Source organism: Neodiprion pinetum, chromosome 3, assembly GCF_021155775.2.
Source record: "Neodiprion pinetum isolate iyNeoPine1 chromosome 3, iyNeoPine1.2, whole genome shotgun sequence".
Taxonomy (NCBI): domain Eukaryota; kingdom Metazoa; phylum Arthropoda; class Insecta; order Hymenoptera; family Diprionidae; genus Neodiprion; species Neodiprion pinetum.
Genome location: NC_060234.1, coordinates 23,095,940 through 23,116,043, shown reverse-complemented (window position 1 = coordinate 23,116,043; position 20,104 = coordinate 23,095,940). Strand labels below are relative to the sequence as shown.

Here is a 20,104-nt window from a genome sequence, read left to right as displayed (position 1 = left end):
CAATCGGTTCCGAGATCGACGGTAGATGCGTTGCGATAAGGATCGGTGAAATTTTTAATTACGACCGAGCGACCGCGGTGAAGAGAATAAAAATATAAACCCGTTAAAATTTACCGATATAATGTACTTGTACACCAGATGGATAAAACAATTTACTATATACCGGTCCAGAAATTAACCCGCTAAAATATGTGTGTATTGTCAGACAAATAAAATGGCATATTATAACCGGAGAAGCTACTATTTGACCAGAGATGTTCCTGGCAACGTTCTCGCGTGACGTAACTTATCTTTGCTCAAGACCTTATCAGATGTTTGTTCCCGCTCACATATTATTATACCTACGTATATCGGTATGCTTATACATGGGTGTATGTATAACCGACGCAGCGACTTATCTCCACCGCATCTTTCGTCAGGCTAAAATCTTCGTCATGTGTATCTGTCGACGTCTACGCGATGTACACCGACAAGCTATATTATCTCGCACCTACCCTACGATTCGTACACGAAGGATACCGCAATCAGAATAGACTCGACGACTCGACTGACCCATCGGAATTCCATCATCAACATGTATTATACATTTTCACAGTACAACGCTGCAGGATTTAATCCAACAAACGTAGGATCGTACAGTAATATTCGCAGTTCAGGAACTTTCCTTCTTCGTGGTAATGGCAAGGTAGCAGAACGAACCCTGATGCGGTACCGGCTGAGCTGCCAAAAACGCGCCGCCATCCGGCGACATTTTCATAACCATGGGACCGTCGCCTGAGTTTTCCTCGAGGGAGGCAATTATCTCATCAGCATTCTCCGTGTTGTCGATTCTGCCAGGCTAACCGGGATTCGTTATGATTGGGGAAACCGGCATGAGCAAACTTTGGGTGATAGGTTTTCGTAAAAAATAACATCACCGAAATAAGTTTCGATATGACTCAACTTTTGTGTCATTTCACGTATAACAATATATAGGGTGATCTTTTTTAATTCCCTCGGGCGAATATCTCAGAAACCAGACGAGATACGAGAATAAGTTTGATACAAGATTTGAAGGGTTTCTTCGAGGGGGACAGTTAACACCGATATGCGTTTCGAAATTTCGAAAACTGTGACTTTAGACAAGGAACACATATTTTGACTGCAACCGGCTGATAGTTGGTTGGAAGAGCAATTCAGAAACGTAAAACAATATATTTAATCGTACAAAATTGTCAAAAAAAATTTCCAATTTTCGGTAAGTAAAGTATTCAATCACTTTCCTACGAAATGAAGCAAAAACGTGTTTTCGAGGTGATCCACGCATCTTTCATAGTCCCTTAAATGCAAAAAAGTGATGAATTTTTCGTGATTAATGCCTTGCCTCAGCTAAATACGGCCGAATATATCACTCACGGAAAATTTTAAAAAATGTGGCCATATTTAGAACATTTTTTGAAAATGTTGATAAATTTAGTATTCTTTTACCACTGTGAATTTGTCCTCCAAACCGCTATTAGCCGGTCTTGGTCATAATACGCATTGTCTGACTAAAAAATCTCAAACGTCGCGCAATTTACAAATCAACCCATATCATTATTACCTTCCGCGTTCAAAACCCTTCAGGTTTTGTACAAAACTTATTTTCGTATCTCTTCCACTTTTCGAGATATTCGCCTGGGGCGATTAAAAAAGACCACACTTTATACCGATTTTTTGTTCTTTGCAGGTTCAGCGAGATTCGGTGTTCATTGATTCGTAACTATGCAACACGAATGAACGATCAATTGTGTAATATTACTACTGACAATCAGACCAGCGATGTCAACGATGCTACTTGAGGCTGGCGGTTCCTCGTCGAAGGGGGGCCTGAGGACGCCTTCTTGAAGATGGAGAACCAGATAATACATGAAGTCATTCCTCAGCTGCATTTCTTGGATCGATTTATTCGCAGACATAAGATAACGGAGCCACTTCATAACGCGGCGACGATCTTGGATATTAAAACGATCAAGAAAAAGATTTTAACGACATCTCTGTGAGAAGTTAGCCTTTCTTACCTTGCATATGCCTCATGTCAGCTATTAGTCTTTTAGCTAGGAACAGGTTATAGTTGCAGTCGTAATTCAAGCTGGCCTTTTCCTCTTCCTGCTCCATTATGCATGAAAAATATATAACAACTATCACTCGGGATTGGACAGAAAAACGGTAACAATGTTAAAGATAAAATGAATAAAAAATATGTGTAAGTACATTTAAAGAAAGACGAGAAAGACCATAAAACGAAACAAATTGGGACGGGAAACAGTCATCTGCAATTGACGTGTGAAACGATGCGCTGTGTTCAAGCTGTAGATGAGATTATCAACATTTTCAGCTGTTTCTCGGTACTATCAGATTATCATTTTCTACTCAAGGAAACGTGTGATTTATACAGGATTTTTTTTTTTTTGCTTTTCATTCTCAAATTAGTTCTATTTATTTTTTAATAAATCAAGAATCATCAAATGAGCAAGTCAATTTCCTACCCATCTTTCAACCGAACGTACGAAGTAAGCCGTTTGATGTCTTAATCATCTTTATTCAAAATTACTGCCGTTCCCTTCATCGTGGGGGTTAACCTAACCCAAACAATTTGTCCGCGTTTCATACGATTGATATTTTTCACGTTCAGCTGATGTGCAAAGAGGATCACGTTCAGCCGCTACCAGCGATAAAATCGCACCTCCGCAAAGGCCGACTGCGTTTATGTGCAGACCGGATAAATTTCGAAGACTGGTCACCGGTGTTACGTACCATCGCGAATGATCGAAGCCTGTTCGAAATAATCGTTTACAGTCGTCACAGGCGTAAAAAAATTAGAGAACAAGTAAACACCGCGGAAAGAATCGAAAAATTCCGGTAATCAAGGACTCGTCATTAATTACAGAACCACACGGTCGGAAAATGTTGATCATTTCTTTCCACACCACTGCTAATTCATCCCTTAAACAATTTGTACAGACGACGGCTTCGCAGCAGAGAACCGATGCTCTACACAAATTTCATCCTCCGTTGTTTTGTCGATGCAATTTCATCCTGCATTGGGAAATCGCCGGTGATTACCTCGCTGACACTGGACGGAATCCCTTTGCCCATCAAATATTTGGGCCCTCTCTGCGAAGGCTTGAAATGCGCAAAGAATCTTACAGCCCTTCGACTACCCCGATGCCGCATCGGAGATACTGGTAATAAAACCCTGTGATGATATACATTTGCTTTGACTGGATAGTGGAAATAAATTTGTTGAGGATGAATGGGCGGAACCATTTGATTAAAAATTTAGGAATGTAGGAGAATTATTTCAAACATCTCTAAAAGTGTTGATGGTGCCAATTATGGTGGTTAATTATAACACAAATGAAACAACATTCCGAATACGTAATAGAAATTAATACTAGTCAGTATGAATAACATAAGCTATGATTTTAATAATTCGAGAACACGTTCTGCACAATTAGAATGCGTAGAATGATCGAGCTGTGGTGTTTTTGATCCGATCTACATCTTATTTTAGTTTCTCGGGCATTTTTTGTTCGTTATCGAGATCTCTAGCAATCATTTGAAACCAATGTTGATAAAAGCTATCTCCAGAATGGATAAAAATAGAGTATTTGATGAGTACTATACTACAGCTAATCATCAACAATTACAATTGCGAATTATATATAATAACTATATTATTAAGAAAGATTTCATTAGCGTTTTCGGATATTTTATGTGGATCTATTCAGCTAGCAAACGGAGAGCAAAAACGTTGGAACCTGATCGAAAATACTAAAATTTATTGATCTTAAAAGTTCTAATTATAAAACCTTTTCTCAAATTGTTGATATCTCTGCTCATATTATTCGAATTTTGCTCTAACTCATTATCTATCACATAATAGGGATGTTGTTTTATTCGTGTTTATCATCATTGGCACAAATAACACTGCTGGACATTTTTTTAACGATGCTTTCTTTCTTCCTAATTTTTCATTCGGACGGCGGGGTCCAGTAACCTTCAAGCATGTGAACAATCTCGTCAGTAATTATCTTGTCATTTTGTTACTCTAACGAAAAGGGTGCGACTTGGTACTGAACGTGTTGGTGGACTGCGTTAGTCTTTGCATCCTAGACCTGTCGTCTTGCCGCTTGACCATCCGTAGCTCGATGTCGCTGTCGACTTTTTTGAAGAAGAGGAGAACAAACCTGCTTCACAGCGCGTGGAGTGACGCGCAAGCTGTGCAGGTATAACAAAAAATCTAATTCCGAATATTGCCCTGTGTTCATTAGATCTGTTAAATGATTGGAAAGGATCTTCACACCCTGGTGCTGAACCACAACCGTAAACTGGGCGACTGTGGCGTTCGACTGCTAGTCGACGAACTAAAGGAAGATTTTTGGATGAAGACTTTCAACATCCGACATTGCGGACTGACTTCGAGAGGAGGTGAAACTGTCGTTAGACTCCTAGAGACGAACAGCGTGGTAACATCTATCGATCTCAAGGAAAACGATATCCCGGAGACGATTATCCACAATGTGTCAAAGATTTTGCGCAGGAGAAAGGAGAACGGTGAGCGGGCATCGATGAGAAAGAGGCTGATCACTGCAAAAGAGATGAATTTTCAGGGGAATAAAGACGATCGAAAGAAACCAACGACAAGGATGACGGATCTTCTTCTGAAGAAGAAATCTCACTTCGTCAGTACCCTGAACAAAAATTTGACGAAGAACCAGCGGTCCTGGACCCGATTATTCATCAAGGTTATTGCTCTCATTGTATAATAACATTTAACACGAAACAACTCAACCTACGTGCTTAATCATACCAACCGAAATATAATCAATTTGCACTCTCATTTACATATTGAAAGAGCTCGACGAGGCGTATTCCTGGATGGAAGGTCACGCATCCGAGGTTCCGTGGACCGAAGAACACAGAACGCGAGAATTTGAATTTGAAGAAACTTTCGGCGCGACTGTCTAGAACGATTGGCAGTAACGCGGTCCTTCTTCGAGAGCTGATAAACAACCGAGAACTTTTAGGCGAGGTGAAAACACGCAGACTGGAAGCGGAGAAAAAGTTTTCCGAGCTTGAACCGCAGCTTGAAAAGCTACGGAAGAGCATCTGCGAGCAGGATAAGCTTCGTTATCGAATTTCGCAAGAACGAAAGCTCTTCGACTATCTGAAGAGGCTCTTCGCGCGGTTAGAGGAATTTCCTGAATCAGTAGCTGTTGTTTCTAATCCGGAAGATGAATCGACGGTTGCCGAAGAGATAATCGGCGGCAATCCTGCCTGGAAAATCGTTTCCGAAGTCGACCTCTCACCCGAAGGAAGAAATCTCCGAGCAAACTATGCCTCGCAACGTGGCCGACCCCATTGTCCAAGAAAATTGCGAGGGCAATGAGAATTTAAAAGCGTGTAACTTGTCCTCAGAGCATATCCATGTCTCGGTACAATCCTCCGATGATGCCGATAATGAATTGAAAAAGAAAAATAAAGAAGTTGCCCCGATTACTCTACACTTTTTTCGTTTTGTTAAAGTCGAGCGCACATTACGCGCGCAGATATCGATCGAAGGTTCCATCGAACGATGATTGGCCCTTGCAATGAATTTTTCCACTTGTTGCCACTTGTTGTCATAGAGATACGTTTGTTTTCATTTGCGTTGCCGGCTTGGCAGAAGCTCGGCAATAGAAGAATATGACCGCTGTGTTCCGCGACTGTTTCTGAACTCTGAACACTGCAAGTATGGATAAGAACTGCACCCTGAGTCCAGAAAGGCGTGACAAGAACCCGACGCAAGTCAGGGGTGACTCGAATATTGGAAAGAGAGTTCCTGTTTTGACCAAAAAAATTGAATCCTCGAGGGAATATAGAAGGTTGAAACTACAAGAGGATTTTTTGGAAAAGGATCTTGCGTCAACGATAAAGCGTATGAAAATTGACACCGATATGATTCATGAAATAACCGAGTACCGGATAAAAACGCTCGATGAAAGGTAAGAGTGCGCATATCAAATATTTACCTTCTCCAATTTGCTCGTCAAACATTCGTTTTCGCACGTTGTTCCAGGCAGCCAAGCTTGCAGAAACTGGAGTGGACGACCCTCGGTATTCTGAATGAGTTAAAATCGGTGAAATTGATGCTTCAGCAAACTGATCCTTCGGCGATTCGAAATCTAGGCGAGTGTTTGAAGTACAATTGCTCTACCCAAAACGAAACCACACTATTAAATATACCGTTTCACCTGTAATTTTAGATATAAGCGACTTTCGTTTGCGACTAATGAGACTGTCAAACCAGATCGAGGTCTTGAAGGATGTGGAAAAAAGTCTCGCTAAACTCGGCGAAGAAGAATCGGCGCTAGATTCCGATCAACGAGCATTCGACAGAATACTTTCCACCGGAAACACAAACAGAGCTCCGAAACGAACCGGAGAACGGAAGTGCCCGACTCGTACCGGGGTAAACGATCAGTTCATTGAGCTCGTTGCTCGCACCGGTCACACGCAAGGATGGTCCGAAGATGATCATTCCGAGTTTCTCAAGGTAAGGAGGAAGTGCGATTCGGTTACGAACCTCGTGACCGAAATGCGCGCGCGACGAGTTCATCTCACAAACGAGCAAGTGATAAACCACGAAGCGTGGTACAAGCTGTATACGGAATTGCGACTGAAACGGAAGAAGGACATCGCCGAGTGGCGGTCAAGGCGACAGGACCTCAAACCGAAAGCCAACGGGGAAACGGAAGGGAACGAATCTTCCTCTTTTTCTCATGGTTGTGCCCCTGCGGGTGGAAAAGAATCTATTCCTCGATGCAGGAGCGCTGACACAAAAGCGAGTGTTGCAGAAAAGAAGCAGAAAATCGACGCATGGAGGGCAGAAAGAGCGAGAAAGGCTGCGGTGAACGATGAGCAGAAGAAACGTCTAGAGATTGAAAAGGCTGATAAGGAGAGAAGGCGACGGCAGGCGCTGCGAAACGAAGCTAAGACTAAACTTAAAGAGTTCGATGACCGGGAGACAGCGAGAAAATCGAGGTCAGATCCGAACTTACAGAGAAAGGAGATTCGTACGCACGTGAGGTCGGAATCACTGAAATTGTTGAAGTCCTTCAGGTATATATTTTTGCCACTTCTTCATTTCACTTTAGTGGGAAACAGTAGATACTACGGTTACCTATAATAGATTCGCCTACCCGCTTATAATTCGCGCAATTTCGTAATTCAGAGAACAGGATGAAAAATTCATTCGAAAAAGGCTTAGCTCTCTGAAGACTTGGCGACAAAGTTCTGCTAACTCTGTAGCTCCTGATTCAAGGCCCCTAAAGTCGAACGTCTCCTCGGTCACGACCTTATTTTTACCAACGAAAGCCTGGGAGCAGAGATGCAAATTGGAACAGAAGGCGGACGAATCCTTTGGCAAAGTCAATTACATCAAAGATATCCAAAAATTGTCAGTAGGAACGAATGACTAGTGAATTTTGTTTATTATTTATTTATTTATTTTTTTTCCCGTTCTGACTTCAATTTTATCTTTCTTTTCAGAGCTCCTCCGCGATGAAAATGGTACCGAAGACTTATAGTAAATGTGATACGATCTGAGATAACGTATATGTATATTGCAATAACCACATATGAAAATTTCATGTCTTCAGTATAAAAATTCTCGTATTTGTATAATATGTTCACATATGTGTTTATTTTCTCTCATACGAACGGAACCTTTTTTTCTTTCATACGATTTACATAATAAGTTATGAGTAAGTGCGCGTCGATTCTTATCCAAAACAGTTTTAGGGTTATACTGGGTTCCATAAGATTTAATAACTATGTACCTATATCGTGTGGATATAACGTATACAACAATAATAATAATAATAATAATAATAATGATGATGATGATGATGATGATGATGATGATGATGATGAAGATGATAATAACAACAACAACAACAACAATAACAATAATAACAACAGTAAAGTATGCGATAAAAGGAAAGAAACGCTAATGAAAATCACGTAGCAGGTGAATTGTTGCGGGTAACATATTAACGCCGTTTCGACTTTACTCAAATATATAACATACTTTCTATTTACCTTTTGTTTACTTTATTCATATTTTTTCTTTTTAATTATGATTACCAAATACAAAAACATAGGTGCTATGTGATAATGTTATAATACAAGAGTGTCGTCATAATGTTATATTGGACACAATCGCTCTAGTCTGGGCAGCAACATTCTGTACAACGTAATGCGAAAACAGCTCATTCAAATACTTACGAGTTAGATTCTTATCGGTAGAACTATGTATATACAAGTATGCATTTTAGCATATACGTGTATATAATAGATTTTTTTTAGAAGTACAAATTGTATATATATATATGTATATATATATAATATGTATAAAACGAAGCGAACCGTTCTTCCTCAAGTCTTTTTTTCTGCGCAACTTTTCTCGAGCCAATTTTTTTTTTATCTTTTCCTATCGTGTTTTTTCCTCTTTCGTTTCTTTTCTTTTTCTCTAGTGCGCAAGTCGTTTTATCTATGTACACGCTCTGAAAATGTTTGCAGAATGGTAGCAGATTGTTTGCGATTTTTAAAAAATATAAATATAGGTAATATAAATCAAGTGAATAAAAAATAAAAGTTCTGACTTCTGCGCTTTCTCTTGCATTTCAATGGTAATAAGTCCCTTATTTTCGTGTAAAAAAAAATGTTTGTCAAGTCGAAAGAAAAATATTTGGGATTCCTCCCCCTTCCCGAGTTTTATATACGTATGAAATTACTGGTAAACAGTTTGGCGTTCAAAAGGAAAAAAAAATAAAGAGACAGAAGAATAAATTTGACAAAATAATTGGCTTTTGAAGATCTTTTACTGATTATAAAAATCGACTTGATTTAATTTCTCGTTTAATTATTAATTCATGGTTTTCTTTTTCGGAGAATCGCAAATCTATCGCATATAATATATTTAACGTTAATCTACACACGTACAAAACTTATTATACTGAGAAAACATTGAAACGGATCAAATAGCATTCGTTTGACAAACTGTGCTGCGGTGATTTTAATAATTATTACAACTGTTAGAGGTCGTCAAATATTTGACACCGGAATGGATTGTTTAAATCCATCAAGATTTCAAATACTTTTCGCAAAGCTGCTACCACCGCCGCATAATTTGGCACGAAAATCAAATAAAATAACCCTATATACGCGAAGTTTTATGTACACATATTACAAATAACTCTTTATTTGTTGTATTATATATGTATAGATAATGCATTTACTACATACACTCTTTCTTTAAGAAATGAGATTTGCCTATTATACACGAGAATAGTTTTACCCCATAGTCTCTCATCGCACAGTTCAGTTCGCAATTACGATTTTTAAATCAGAAAGAGACAGAGACAGCATGGATTATGTGGTGGGCATGTTTCTTTTTTCGATTCATGAAACAAGCTTTCAGTTCAATATTTATATCCCCACATTCAGGTTAGTTCTTTCAAAGAAAACCAATAAGAATATTACAATGTCCCTTTTTTTCGTTTTCATCATTTTATTCGGTAATTTTCATATTTATTACTATTATTATTGTTGTTATTATTACTATTATTATTACTGTTATTGTTATTATTATTATTATTTACATAAAAATCTTATCGAAATGAATCTAGTAACGAGACTATTGTACTTTGGATCTCGGAGAAAAACTTGGCTCGGAATATTCCGTCGAGATGGTTTTGACGAGGAAAGAAAAAAAATCTCAATGCATCGGATAAAAAATATTTCTCCTACCAAAGCCAATCAGCGGATGAGATCGAGATAATAAATAGCAATGTTGTATATCTAAGGAAAAAAAAATATAAAAAGAAAAGAGCTTATTAAGAATGATTGCGTGAAAAAGGTTTCGAAAAAGAAAAGTGTACTAAAATAAAATAGCATCCGAGCAAAGCTATTCCCCCTGAAATTTGTGTGGAATTTTTGTTTCTTCCTTTCTCACATTACACAGTGTAGGTACAAACGATTCATTAGTACGATAAATCCTTTGCGTCTGTAACTTGACCATTAGAAAGAATAGATGATTACGTTATCATTTTTTAATTATTTTTTTTTTTTTCGAAAATAGTCTCATTGTATTATGATAATTTTTTATTTCTTTCTTTTTATCCGCATCCATTTTTCACTGGGTCAAACTTTTTCCGTGTCACATATTTAGCACGTCGCCGCACTCTTGTGTCCTATTGCACACTAAATACGAAAAAAGCAAGATTAAAAAATAAAATTGAGAAAAAAAACATCTGGCATGAAAAACGCCTTCGAAAATGAGCGTCGGGGATAATAATAGTAATAATAAAAAATAAGACAAAGAAAAGAAAAAAATCCCACAAAACACGCATCTGGCATGTCAACGTTTTTCATTAAATGAGAAGAATGATTGTTTAGTGTGTGTATATATATATATAATTTATATATATAATTTATATATATATATATATATAGATAATTTAGTTATTTACACTCGTTTTTCACACTAGAAAATCAGGGTCACTATAGTCCTCAGCACTTTCGCTACTGTCTGAAATTCTTCTCCTTTTTTTCTTCTTGTGCTTTTTAACCTTTTCCGTTTTATGGGTACGATGCTGTTTTCTGTGGTCCTTGTTTTCGCTGTGGGGGTGTATGGTTAGTTTAGGTACACGTGGGGTGGTTGCCGCAGCCTGTGGAGCTGCGGGGATTGAATTAACAGAGTTAACTTGAACCGCAGGGTTACTCATGTTAATCTGATTCTCATTTAGCTGTCTGTTCATAGAGTGAGTGGGTGTGGCGTGAATATCTGCAACAGTTGGTAATCTACCGCTAGCAGCAGTTGGATCAATTTGATTGGCTTTTTGTAAAGCTTCAGGGTTTCCCCCCTCCTCATCGGGTTCCTCAGGATCAAATTTGAGCATCAATTGCTTGAAGTCGAGGTATTCTTTTATCAACTTCTTTTTACCAGTTTCGTCCAGCTCATCATTATTTGTACCATCTTTCAGTTTCTGTAGCGTTGCTTTAGGCCGGAAGTGGAGATTATTTTTTCTACTAACAGCCTTCTCGTAGACCTTCGCAGATTCTGAAGGTGAATACTGTCCAATTTTAGCATCCGTGAATCCGTAAAGATCTTTGAGATGCTGTCTCAGAGTAAGCAGCAATAAAAAACCTTGACTAGCCGTTATATACTCCCTGAGTAATGTCGTGTCTTCTGGTAACCTTGCCATTATCGTTTCCTCGTCTTCTTCGTCATCCTCTTCATCCTCAATATTCGGTAAAACTGGAATTGCCAGTGGTTCTCCATCAGGCCCAAATTTCATAAGCGAGGGATGCTCCTGCTGTTGCTGCTGTTGTTGCACCTGCGATTGCTGGGGATGAATCTCCTTAGGCAACAGGGCCTCCTTGAAAGACTGTAAGAGATTTGTGCCAGACATTGAAATGATGATGTCGATATTATGGATGATAAACAATGGCTCATCCTGAACCTGGTAAGTGAAGTAAGACAAATTGTCTGCCAGATAAAGCATTTGTGACAAACTTGTCTTAGCACTTTCGTCAAACTGTTTAAGGAAAGAGAGAACAATCGCCCTCCGTTGCTGCTTGGTATTCCTAAGTATGGTGTACAGAAAACCGTTGAGAGCAGATGGAAATTCCCCCTCCTTTATTCTCATCCCTCTAACGGTATCGTCGTTTTGCAGTATCTTCTGAAGCCGGTAGCTCAGCCTGATTCCAAACTGTGACTTCATGTGTATGAAGCCTGGATATTTCTTCTCGATGTCTTGCAGTTGTTTGTCGGCACTATGACTCACCATCTTTTCACAATCTGTACTCATGCAAATCAGGTACGGAACTATTTGCACAGGATGTACGAGACCCTGAGCCAATATCAGCTGGATTACCTTGAGAGCAGCGTGCCTCACAGATACATTTATATGAAGGAACGACTCCAGTATCTCTTTTAGGTACAACTGGATTACCGTACTAGCCATACCCGATGAAACGTCGCCCATTTCCTTGAGGTTCTCTTGCTTGGACAGCTTAGCCCATTCCTGATCCTGTTTTATCATTCGCTTTTCTTCCTCTTGCAGATATACTTCAATGTTGTTGAGGACCTGTGACCGCATGTTGATGGGCGCATTTTCGGAAGTGAGTAAATGGTGATAAAGTTCTTTGAGCTCGGGTGTCATCATGAATTCGTAGTGCCTGATGCACAATGAGCCAATAGCCGAAAGTGTGAAAAATCGTATGTCATCGTTATCTTGATGCACAAAGTAGCTCAGCGTCTCAAAAACTTGGTCCTTTATATTCTCTGGTAGGCCCTCGGTTACTTCCTTATCAGTGAAGTTGAAATGCCTGAGCAAAAGTCCGACAGTGAACAAAGCGCGTCTGAAAAACGGTCTATTCTTCTGCAGAATCGGATTGGTACGATTTTTCTCATACAACGACTTGTAGTCGGTCAAATGTCCATAATATTTCTTAAAGCAATCGCGTATCAGCTTGAAATTCCTTGTTACATTGTTTACTATAGATCCCAGACAGGAAAGGCAACTTGCAACGACAGACTTATCATGGAGTAGAATCAGTTTGACAGAATCCTCTTCGAGCTGAGCCAGAAAGGTTTCGCTGGGGTGTTCCATCAGCGGAACGACAAGCTCTAACGTGTGAGCGACACTGCTTATTATCTGATAGTCACCCTGGGTCTGGCATTTTAGACTGAGATAGGGCTGTAACGTTATCGCATGGTTGACGAGGAGCTGCGGTCTTATTTTTGCAAACAAATATAGCGTAGTTAAACAGGCTACTAGCCTTTGCGATGAGCCCTTCTTCTCAACTTTCTCAGCATCGTCAAGGCCCGTTTCTTCAAGTCTTAATACATTCTCGATAAGACAATCAACGATCTGCTTGCAGGCTGTGAGCAACGCCTTAGGCGGCTCAGTCATTGTCTTTGTGCTGTCCTCTTTGTCCTCTTTAGGCTTGAACAAGCTCACCAGGAGCTGCTCGAACCACTCAAGTCCCATGTCCTTGCTAGCAGTAACGACATCTGTGATGTTCATCACCTTTCTAAGCAGTGCCTCGGAATCTACAACAGGTCGTTCCTTGACAGGAGTGAACCACATGTTCTGAAACACTTCCATGACCAGTTTTCTTATTCCCTCTTCGTCGTTAACCCTTCTGATCATCTTGACGCATATTTCCGGTATTTTGGGGAAATTTGGGCACTCCATACATATATCCTTGAGTATCTTGATGACACGCTTTCGCACGCTGACCCCAGTGTCAAGAATTCGCGTGGAGAGCATATCGTAGTATTTGTCAATCAGCTCTGGCCTACTTAGGACAAATTTACCAACGAGATCGACAGCTGCTTCGCGAACAGACGTGGATAGGTCGAAAAACGAGTGTTTTACACCAAGCTGCATGTCAACTCTGGCCAATACACTCGAATCAGCCTCGACAATCATTGTAAGGCATTTCATTGCCTTGGTGCGAATAGCGATTGAAGATTCAGTCAGAACGTGAAGTATCTGCTTGAGATAGCGATCGAAGCTTTGTGAGAAGGGCCGCTTCGATGCAAGGTACTGTGATATCAATTCCGCAGACTTATAGTCGATGTAAGTTTGTAGTATATCACTTTTAGCGGTGGAATGACTGTAAGGTCTTATCTTATTTATAATTAATTTCTTTTTTAGTTCAATGAGCCGATATGACTCTGAGTTTTTCTGTTCATTGTTGTCATTCTCATCTGCGTCACACTCATTCTCATCTGATTCACTTTCCTCATCGCTGCTGAGATGCCTATTTTTCTTTATTGACTTTTTCTTCTGCATCTTTTTTGTTGGCGTATTTTTTGTCTGGCCAACGCGAGATTTTTCAACTACGGTATCTCTGTACCATTGTGCTAGGTAAAAGTGCCTCGCATATCCCAGAGCAGCGTCGTTCGTTCCATTTACTGCGAGATAATCGATTAGCACTCTCTGCAGAAATATCGTTCTTTCTTCATCCTCACTGATCCCAACAATGTCCTTATCTTTTGTCACCTCATAGTCAGTGTCTTTCTGCTGTTCAGTCTTTATGTCTTTTACTATCTGATCGATCGTCGACAGTTTACAGTGCGAGTTTACTGCATCCCTGCGCAGTCTGGCAGCCACAACACCAAGATATTCAATGGACGCTATCCTGAGCGACATGTCAGATCCTTTGTTGGAAAAATGGCTGACAAGCAAATTCCCCAGAAGACTGAGGAGCAGTTCAGCGGCAGGCCATTCAGGTTTGTTAACAGTCGCCAACAGATCCTGTACAAAGTTTTCAAACAACGGTCTGTAGTCGATTTCCTCGCCTTTGCTTCCACATTTGTTTAGGAAAACATTCAAAAAATTTCCAGCTGTTCTTGTCGCAGTTTCGTACTTGTTGAGTATAAGAACGTCGATGTCAACCTGGTGGGATTTCTTCTCTTTTTCTTCACTCTTCTCATCGTCATCTCTCGCCTGTTTATCACGTGGCATTAAACTCTCCGGTAGAACTACGACACATTGAATTAGCTGAAGAACCAAAGCAGTAAGCATTTGTATATAATCTTCAGAGTTCAGTCGGTAAGTCCTAAGACTCCTTTTACTGCTTGGCAGCCGTGCTATTGAGGCCAAAATATCGTCGAGTAGCAATCGCCTGTGTTTCTCATACTTTGTAAAAATAACTGTTACAAGTTTCAGCGCACTCAGCTGCAGCTCACTCACAGATTCGACAAAGAAAGGAGCAACACCCAGGGTAGAGGCATGTAGCACACTTGTGTCGGTCAAGACCTGGATACTGAGGAGTTCGGCGAGCAGACCAACAAGCACGTGCATTTTATTATAAACTCCAAGGATACTTTTCTCCCTTACTTCTTTAGTATGGGCTCGTTTTTTTCTACCACTGGCATTAAAATTTTCTGTCTTGTTTTTAGAGTCTATTCTGTAAACAGGGTCAAACGAAGGGTAAATCGTGTTCTGTAGCTGAAATTTCATAAACAGCACAATTCTGTCTATAACGTCCTCAAGGTAAACATGCTTAGACATATTTTGTGACGTCATGATGTAGAGAGCGGTAAGTGATGCATCAACTGCACGCTGCACCCTCTCCATGGCGAGTTCCATCCAGAGGCGGCTTTCATCTATGTCATCATCTGGATCAGCAAGTGGCGAGACTCTAGCGCCGTCACGTATGTTCTTCTCCAATATGTTGAGAAGTCTGACCAAGCGGTCAGGTGGGATAGATTCCATAGCCCCAAGACCTTTGAGCTTGGCAGCTTCGCTGCATAAGTCGTGAAGCTGATATTTAGATATGAGCATTTCAGGAGCTACGTCGCCGTCATCGTCAAGATCAGCTGTTGCTGCAGCGTCTTCAGTGTTTTCAAATATCGCGTCTATAGTTCTGTTGAATCTCTGATACGTGTTAGTGTCCATAAGCTCCTCAACGCTGAGTTTATGCAGTACTGGAACTAGTTTTCTTTCTACTTTCCTGATCTTAGGTTTCGTCGGCGAATTTGGTTCTTCGTCCTCTCTATAATCGTCATCATCATCTACTATCCTCCTGCGTCTTCTTTGGGTCTTGTCCTCTCCTTTCTTTCGCTCTGCTCTTTCTTTTTCTTTCTGGACCTGTCTCTCCCTGGCTCGTGCCTTGAAGTGCTTGTTATTCCTGCCTATTTCCTCTTCGCTCTCCGAATCACTCTTCACCTCATTGTTGCCTCCCATAATGCCCATTTTTGCTGCAAGGTTCGGAGATTTCTCTGCAAAAGCGCTGAGGCTCTTTTGCATCAGAGCTTGATCGGCCAGTGACAATCTTTTCAACATAACAATAGGCTCTTTCATTTTTTCCACTGGCGTAACTGCCAGTGGCAGCGTTGCTTGGCTCACTTCGCTCTTGGCGAGATTATTATTTTGAATGCTCGAAGGATTCGTCATTCTATGTGGTGAGCCGTAAGTTTCGTTTGCTTCGTTTACTAACAGGTTAGGATTAGGGTGAACCGGAATTTGCTGTAAATTATGAATGACATCCCGGATCGGCATTTGTGCAGGATTCCGCCTCTCGTCCAAATCATGCGATATAGGTAGTTGAACGTCTGGAAAGCCAGTGACCGGATCCAGAATAAACTGTTGATTATCCTGAACGCTGTTATTGACATTATCAAGTTGGTGGGATTCTAAGGGGTGAGGTAGCTGCTGATTCAGTACAGGATCGTAAATACTTTGTTGTACGTTCATACTATGATGATGTGTAGGAATTCCAGCGTGCATTGGTGAAGTATGGTGTATATTGTGCTGAGGCGTGAGACCGCCGACGTGATGCTGAGGTGTGATGTTGCCCAGAGACGTAATTGCGCTATTAGGTGAGCTGAGATGAGCCGGGGAGTAAATATTTTGTTGCGGGTTCATCTGGGAAATTGGATTCACACAGTTCACATCTTCCTGCATATGTTGCGGCGTCGTCGATGCTCTGGTTTGTTCTGTGATGACTGTGGCTCTTGGAGAAGGCGAAGGAACAGCAAATGGTGACATTTGCGAAAGTTCGGCGTGGTTCTGAGGCGCGATACTCATCCGAGGATGCTGTGGCTGGGCCACCGCTCCTGGTGGTGGCAAAACGATGCGCGCAGCAGCCGGATGAGCAGGACTGCCCTGAGGAGTGTGGCGTGATCCTGACGGGCTCGAATAAGATGGTGAAAACTGTCCGTAACTGGCTGGTGACTGATTGGGGTGCATCAGCGAAGTATTTTGGGTTGTCCAGTTCCGCGGAGAGTTGTACTGTGGCCCTTTAAACACGTGGGGATTTATCTGAAGTATCGCTTTCAGCAATTCCGGTGTATTTTGCTGGGGATCTACGAGCTGCTCGGTGTTGGCGTAGTGGTCCTTGAGCTCAATGTGGTCTGAGGATGTCTGCGAGAGAGAGAGAATTAACTGAGGCACTAAGTTCTCATCTCTTGCACTAAGAAGTATCTGCGCCTCCTGCGCCACACGTGGATGAAACAAAAGCGATTTATTTGTCAGAGTCTGCGGAAGCGGCGTTGGCAAAGGCATCTCTGGTAACAAGTCAGTCAGACTTGCTATGCCCGCAAGGGTAGTTATCGGTACGCTCGGTATAACCCCATTCATTTTGGCTAGGATTTGTTCTGGCATTACAGCCCTAACGATAAATTTATTTTTCTCTGGTATTTTTTGTTCGTTTTTGCTTCCACCCCAATATCAATTATTCCAAATTCTCTGAATAGCTCACCTCAGAGATGGATTGCGTTAAAACTAAACGATTCTCAGCTCTGCTATATCCGCGTCTCTGACGTTTCGATATTGTAGATGCAGCAGCGGAATACCAACTTTCGACGGAGCACTACATACAAGCGCACTATCAATCAATAATATCTTCGAGTCTTCAAACTTTCTACCAAGCCTGGGAACCCAACAAAGTCTCTCTAAGTTCCCATTGTTGCTGTCACTAAGAAGTCAGCCAAATTTAGATGACGCTCTAGGGTCCTGCAACAGTCGATTCATGTTTGAAGTACGGCCCGTTACTACCTGCAACAATTGAATGTAAATTAAATTTACATTTTTTACTGAACAACATGGATAATTATTAACTAACGTACAAGTTGATGTTCATTGTCAAGTAATAGATAAATCATTAATGTATCATTTTACCGTTGTCGCAAATTTTCAGGGAGGCTCCGAGGTTGTGATCTTGAAATAATGTAAAAATCTGAAATGTGCAAAAAAAAGGGCTACATAATTGAAAAAAGAAGCATGCAAAATAAATAAAACTAAGAACTAATTTCGGTAAGCTAAATGAGTGAACTGTGAAATAAATAAACAATAACTGTAGACGATGGTATCATCGCATGCAAATATGAGCATTAAATCAAGAAAAGTCATCAACTTATCGTGGTAACGAGTTCGGAGCAATAGATGATAACATTGCATAACAAACGTGGTTAAAAATGATTAAAGATGCTATGGTATTCGCATCAATTTGTGCTATTTGTAATATTGTTTAAAAATTAACGAAATATAATCGCGCCAAAGTTAGCCTGACATATTGAGGGGGGTGAGGTAAGGGTGTTATTCGATTCTTGAATGAAAACAATACTAGTTTTGAAAGTTATGAAAAGTCAAGTTCGGTATGCGTAGCTAGGTTTGATTATCAAATGCATGATATTTCTCTTACCAAGCAATACCGCTGATTATTTATACGCTGGAATGCGCGGTGGCCAATACTGTTTTGGCGGGATGCTGGTGTATTTTCTTTAGTCGAAAATAATACGGCGTGATGATATTACAGGTTGCCGATCTTTCACGTCCATCGGTGTCTCGGTTAGTTGAACGAAAAGACTTTTTCTCGCAGCGAAATATCCACTCAATTGTCATCCGCGGCTGTGGCCTACATGATTCTCTTAGGCCTCAAGTCATATCGTAACAAAACAGACGGCAATCAACACCATGCACTTGTCACTCTCATTTCACGAGACACCTTGTACTTATTTAGAATGCGGGGGTAATTAGTTCTAAGGATTATTTTATTTACGGGGTATGAATACCAAGAAAATAGACACAAAGGCGTCCATTTTGATCACCAGCGAGTTGGCGGAAGTGGCGTAGTAGGTATAAGGCATCAATGTATAATGGCAGAACTCCCAGGTTACGTTTTACCGGCTGGCGTATGTCAGTACACAACGTTGCATTCCTTAGCATTATTCCATCCTATGAAATTAATTACACATCTAATATTTATACGACATATGCTAAGTGAACTCTGGTCAAACGATTTTCTCTTTTCTGGATAATAATAAACTCTACCTCACGTACTCAATGGTTGTATATAGTTTCATTTCACCACTCGCAGCTATCTACAAGCTGCATAGTCTTTGCTCGTGTAACGCGTACGGCTGGCGCGCTGGCATAACGTCATATATACGACACGTAACTAACGTATTATTAAATCCAAATTGTTTCATCGCAATTTCTGATCACAATAGAACCTATCTAGCTGTCTGTAAATCAAGCTCCACGAATCGTAATATCACTAAATCTCAATCTCTAATTAAAAATCCACTTACTTTATTACTCTGCCTTTATACTTGAATTGTATGTATTGAAATGTTTGCTTTTCATTTATATCCATGGATGCATATGGAGACGCTACATATGTAATAGCAAAAATATGTTATACATGCATAAATTTTTGTAAAGTATGCATATTGCACTTGCTTGTCAATACCAGCAAAATGTCGCGCTGCGACGATATCGTCGTGCAACAGCTGAAAAATGAAGCCAAAAAATGGCATTGTCGACATCGGTAACGGCTAACTAAATTACTTAGTCAGATCAAGTCAGATATCTCCGACATGTCGAAGATGGCACATTCCTGAAAAGGAGATAGCCGTAGGGAAGAATAAGAAGACATAGAACGTAGTGCATACTCCTTACACTAATGTTGTAGAGCTTGTCAATTCAGTTCAGTAGGTTCAGTGGACTCTTGACTGGTCGGATTAGTTATACTCACACCACGGTCTCTACTGACCACGTTAAATATCATTCATTCTAACTATTATTATCCAAGCCTACGCATCACTGATGTGATAATACCGCAGTTAGCGCAATTCGACATATTCCGATGCCAAATACAAATACCCGAAAAAAGGTTGGTTTTTCGCAACAATAACGATAAAAAATGTATTCCTGCTGTCGAATTACTTTTTGTTGCAAAAATACATTCCCTAGTGTCACTCTCGCATAAGACAAAAGCGTATTTGGACATTTTTGTTTGATATTGCCCGTAAAATTGTGCTGGAAGATTATTCCAAAGTTTGCAAATCAACCAGAATGCTTGGATGGTGGGAAATGTGAAAAATGAAATTATAACATAATTTCGACCATGACAGCGGCGTTTCCACATCAGTGCCGCATAGATTTCGATATTAGTCAACATAAGTACCTTTCAAGGCCGAAGTACATAGAATTCCATAAGCCATAATCAGGTTGCAAAAACCATAACAAGATGTTGCTACAGCTTCTGCAATCTGCTTACGGCTTCTGGAAAA

At 40.4% G+C, this 20,104-nt stretch overlaps 3 protein-coding genes across 12 annotated transcripts; 2 read left to right on the top strand and 1 right to left on the bottom strand.

Annotated features, from left to right (window-relative positions):
- Positions 1–140: 140 nt before the first annotated feature.
- Positions 141–5,413, top strand: LOC124214158 (protein Cep78 homolog). Of its 7 annotated transcripts, none has more exons than XM_046616263.2 (6): positions 141–887; positions 1,709–2,017; positions 2,983–3,206; positions 4,084–4,250; positions 4,317–4,769; positions 4,880–5,413. In XM_046616263.2, the coding sequence occupies exons 2-6, from the start codon at positions 1,869–1,871 to the stop codon at positions 5,411–5,413; spliced, it is 1,527 nt and encodes a 508-aa protein (XP_046472219.1). In that variant the 5' UTR covers positions 141–887; positions 1,709–1,868. The 7 variants fall into 7 exon arrangements, with proteins under 7 accessions (XP_046472219.1, XP_046472215.1, XP_046472212.1 ...); XM_046616259.2 differs by lacking the exon at positions 141–887 and adding an exon at positions 2,654–2,880 and having other exon boundaries at positions 1,883–2,187; XM_046616256.2 differs by lacking the exon at positions 141–887 and adding an exon at positions 2,654–2,880 and having other exon boundaries at positions 1,883–2,366.
- Positions 2,050–18,983, bottom strand: LOC124214153 (Nipped-B cohesin loading factor). 3 transcript variants are annotated; one of them, XR_011176807.1, is made up of 4 exons: positions 18,232–18,983; positions 17,709–17,766; positions 17,290–17,585; positions 2,050–2,127 (listed from the first exon to the last, which is right to left on the bottom strand). XR_011176807.1 is itself a non-coding variant. In XM_046616230.2 (3 exons), exon 3 carries the CDS (start codon positions 17,190–17,192, stop codon positions 10,548–10,550), a length of 6,645 nt encoding a protein of 2,214 aa, XP_046472186.1. In that variant the 5' UTR covers positions 17,193–17,585; positions 17,709–17,766; positions 18,232–18,888; the 3' UTR covers positions 10,074–10,547. The 3 variants fall into 3 exon arrangements, 2 of the variants coding, with proteins under 2 accessions (XP_046472186.1, XP_046472188.1); XM_046616230.2 differs by lacking the exon at positions 2,050–2,127 and having other exon boundaries at positions 10,074–17,585; positions 18,232–18,888; XM_046616232.2 differs by lacking the exons at positions 2,050–2,127; positions 17,709–17,766 and having other exon boundaries at positions 10,074–17,585; positions 18,232–18,888.
- Positions 5,758–8,604, top strand: LOC124214160 (coiled-coil domain-containing protein 112). Of its 2 annotated transcripts, XM_046616268.2 has the most exons (5): positions 5,758–6,008; positions 6,083–6,192; positions 6,270–7,125; positions 7,238–7,462; positions 7,555–8,604. In XM_046616268.2, exons 1-5 carry the CDS (start codon positions 5,758–5,760, stop codon positions 7,568–7,570), a joined length of 1,458 nt encoding a protein of 485 aa, XP_046472224.1. In that variant the 3' UTR covers positions 7,571–8,604. The 2 variants fall into 2 exon arrangements, with proteins under 2 accessions (XP_046472224.1, XP_046472222.1); XM_046616266.2 differs by having other exon boundaries at positions 7,238–8,604.
- Positions 18,984–20,104: the final 1,121 nt, after the last annotated feature.

Bases quoted from the DNA above. Each gene is read 5' to 3' on its own strand.
- LOC124214158 (XM_046616256.2), top strand. From the start codon at position 2,313: ATGCGCTGTGTTCAAGCTGTAGATGAGATTATCAACATTTTCAGCTGT. The intron at 2,367-2,653 runs GTACTATCAGAT...TTTCACGTTCAG, and splicing joins ACATTTTCAGCTGTTTCTCG to CTGATGTGCAAAGAGGATCA. The intron at 4,770-4,879 runs GTTATTGCTCTC...ACATATTGAAAG, and splicing joins GGACCCGATTATTCATCAAG to AGCTCGACGAGGCGTATTCC.
- LOC124214160 (XM_046616266.2), top strand. From the start codon at position 5,758: ATGGATAAGAACTGCACCCTGAGTCCAGAAAGGCGTGACAAGAACCCG. The intron at 6,193-6,269 runs GCGAGTGTTTGA...CTGTAATTTTAG, and splicing joins TTCGGCGATTCGAAATCTAG to ATATAAGCGACTTTCGTTTG. The intron at 7,126-7,237 runs GTATATATTTTT...TTCGTAATTCAG, and splicing joins AAATTGTTGAAGTCCTTCAG to AGAACAGGATGAAAAATTCA.
- LOC124214153 (XM_046616230.2), bottom strand. From the start codon at position 17,192: ATGCCAGAACAAATCCTAGCCAAAATGAATGGGGTTATACCGAGCGTA.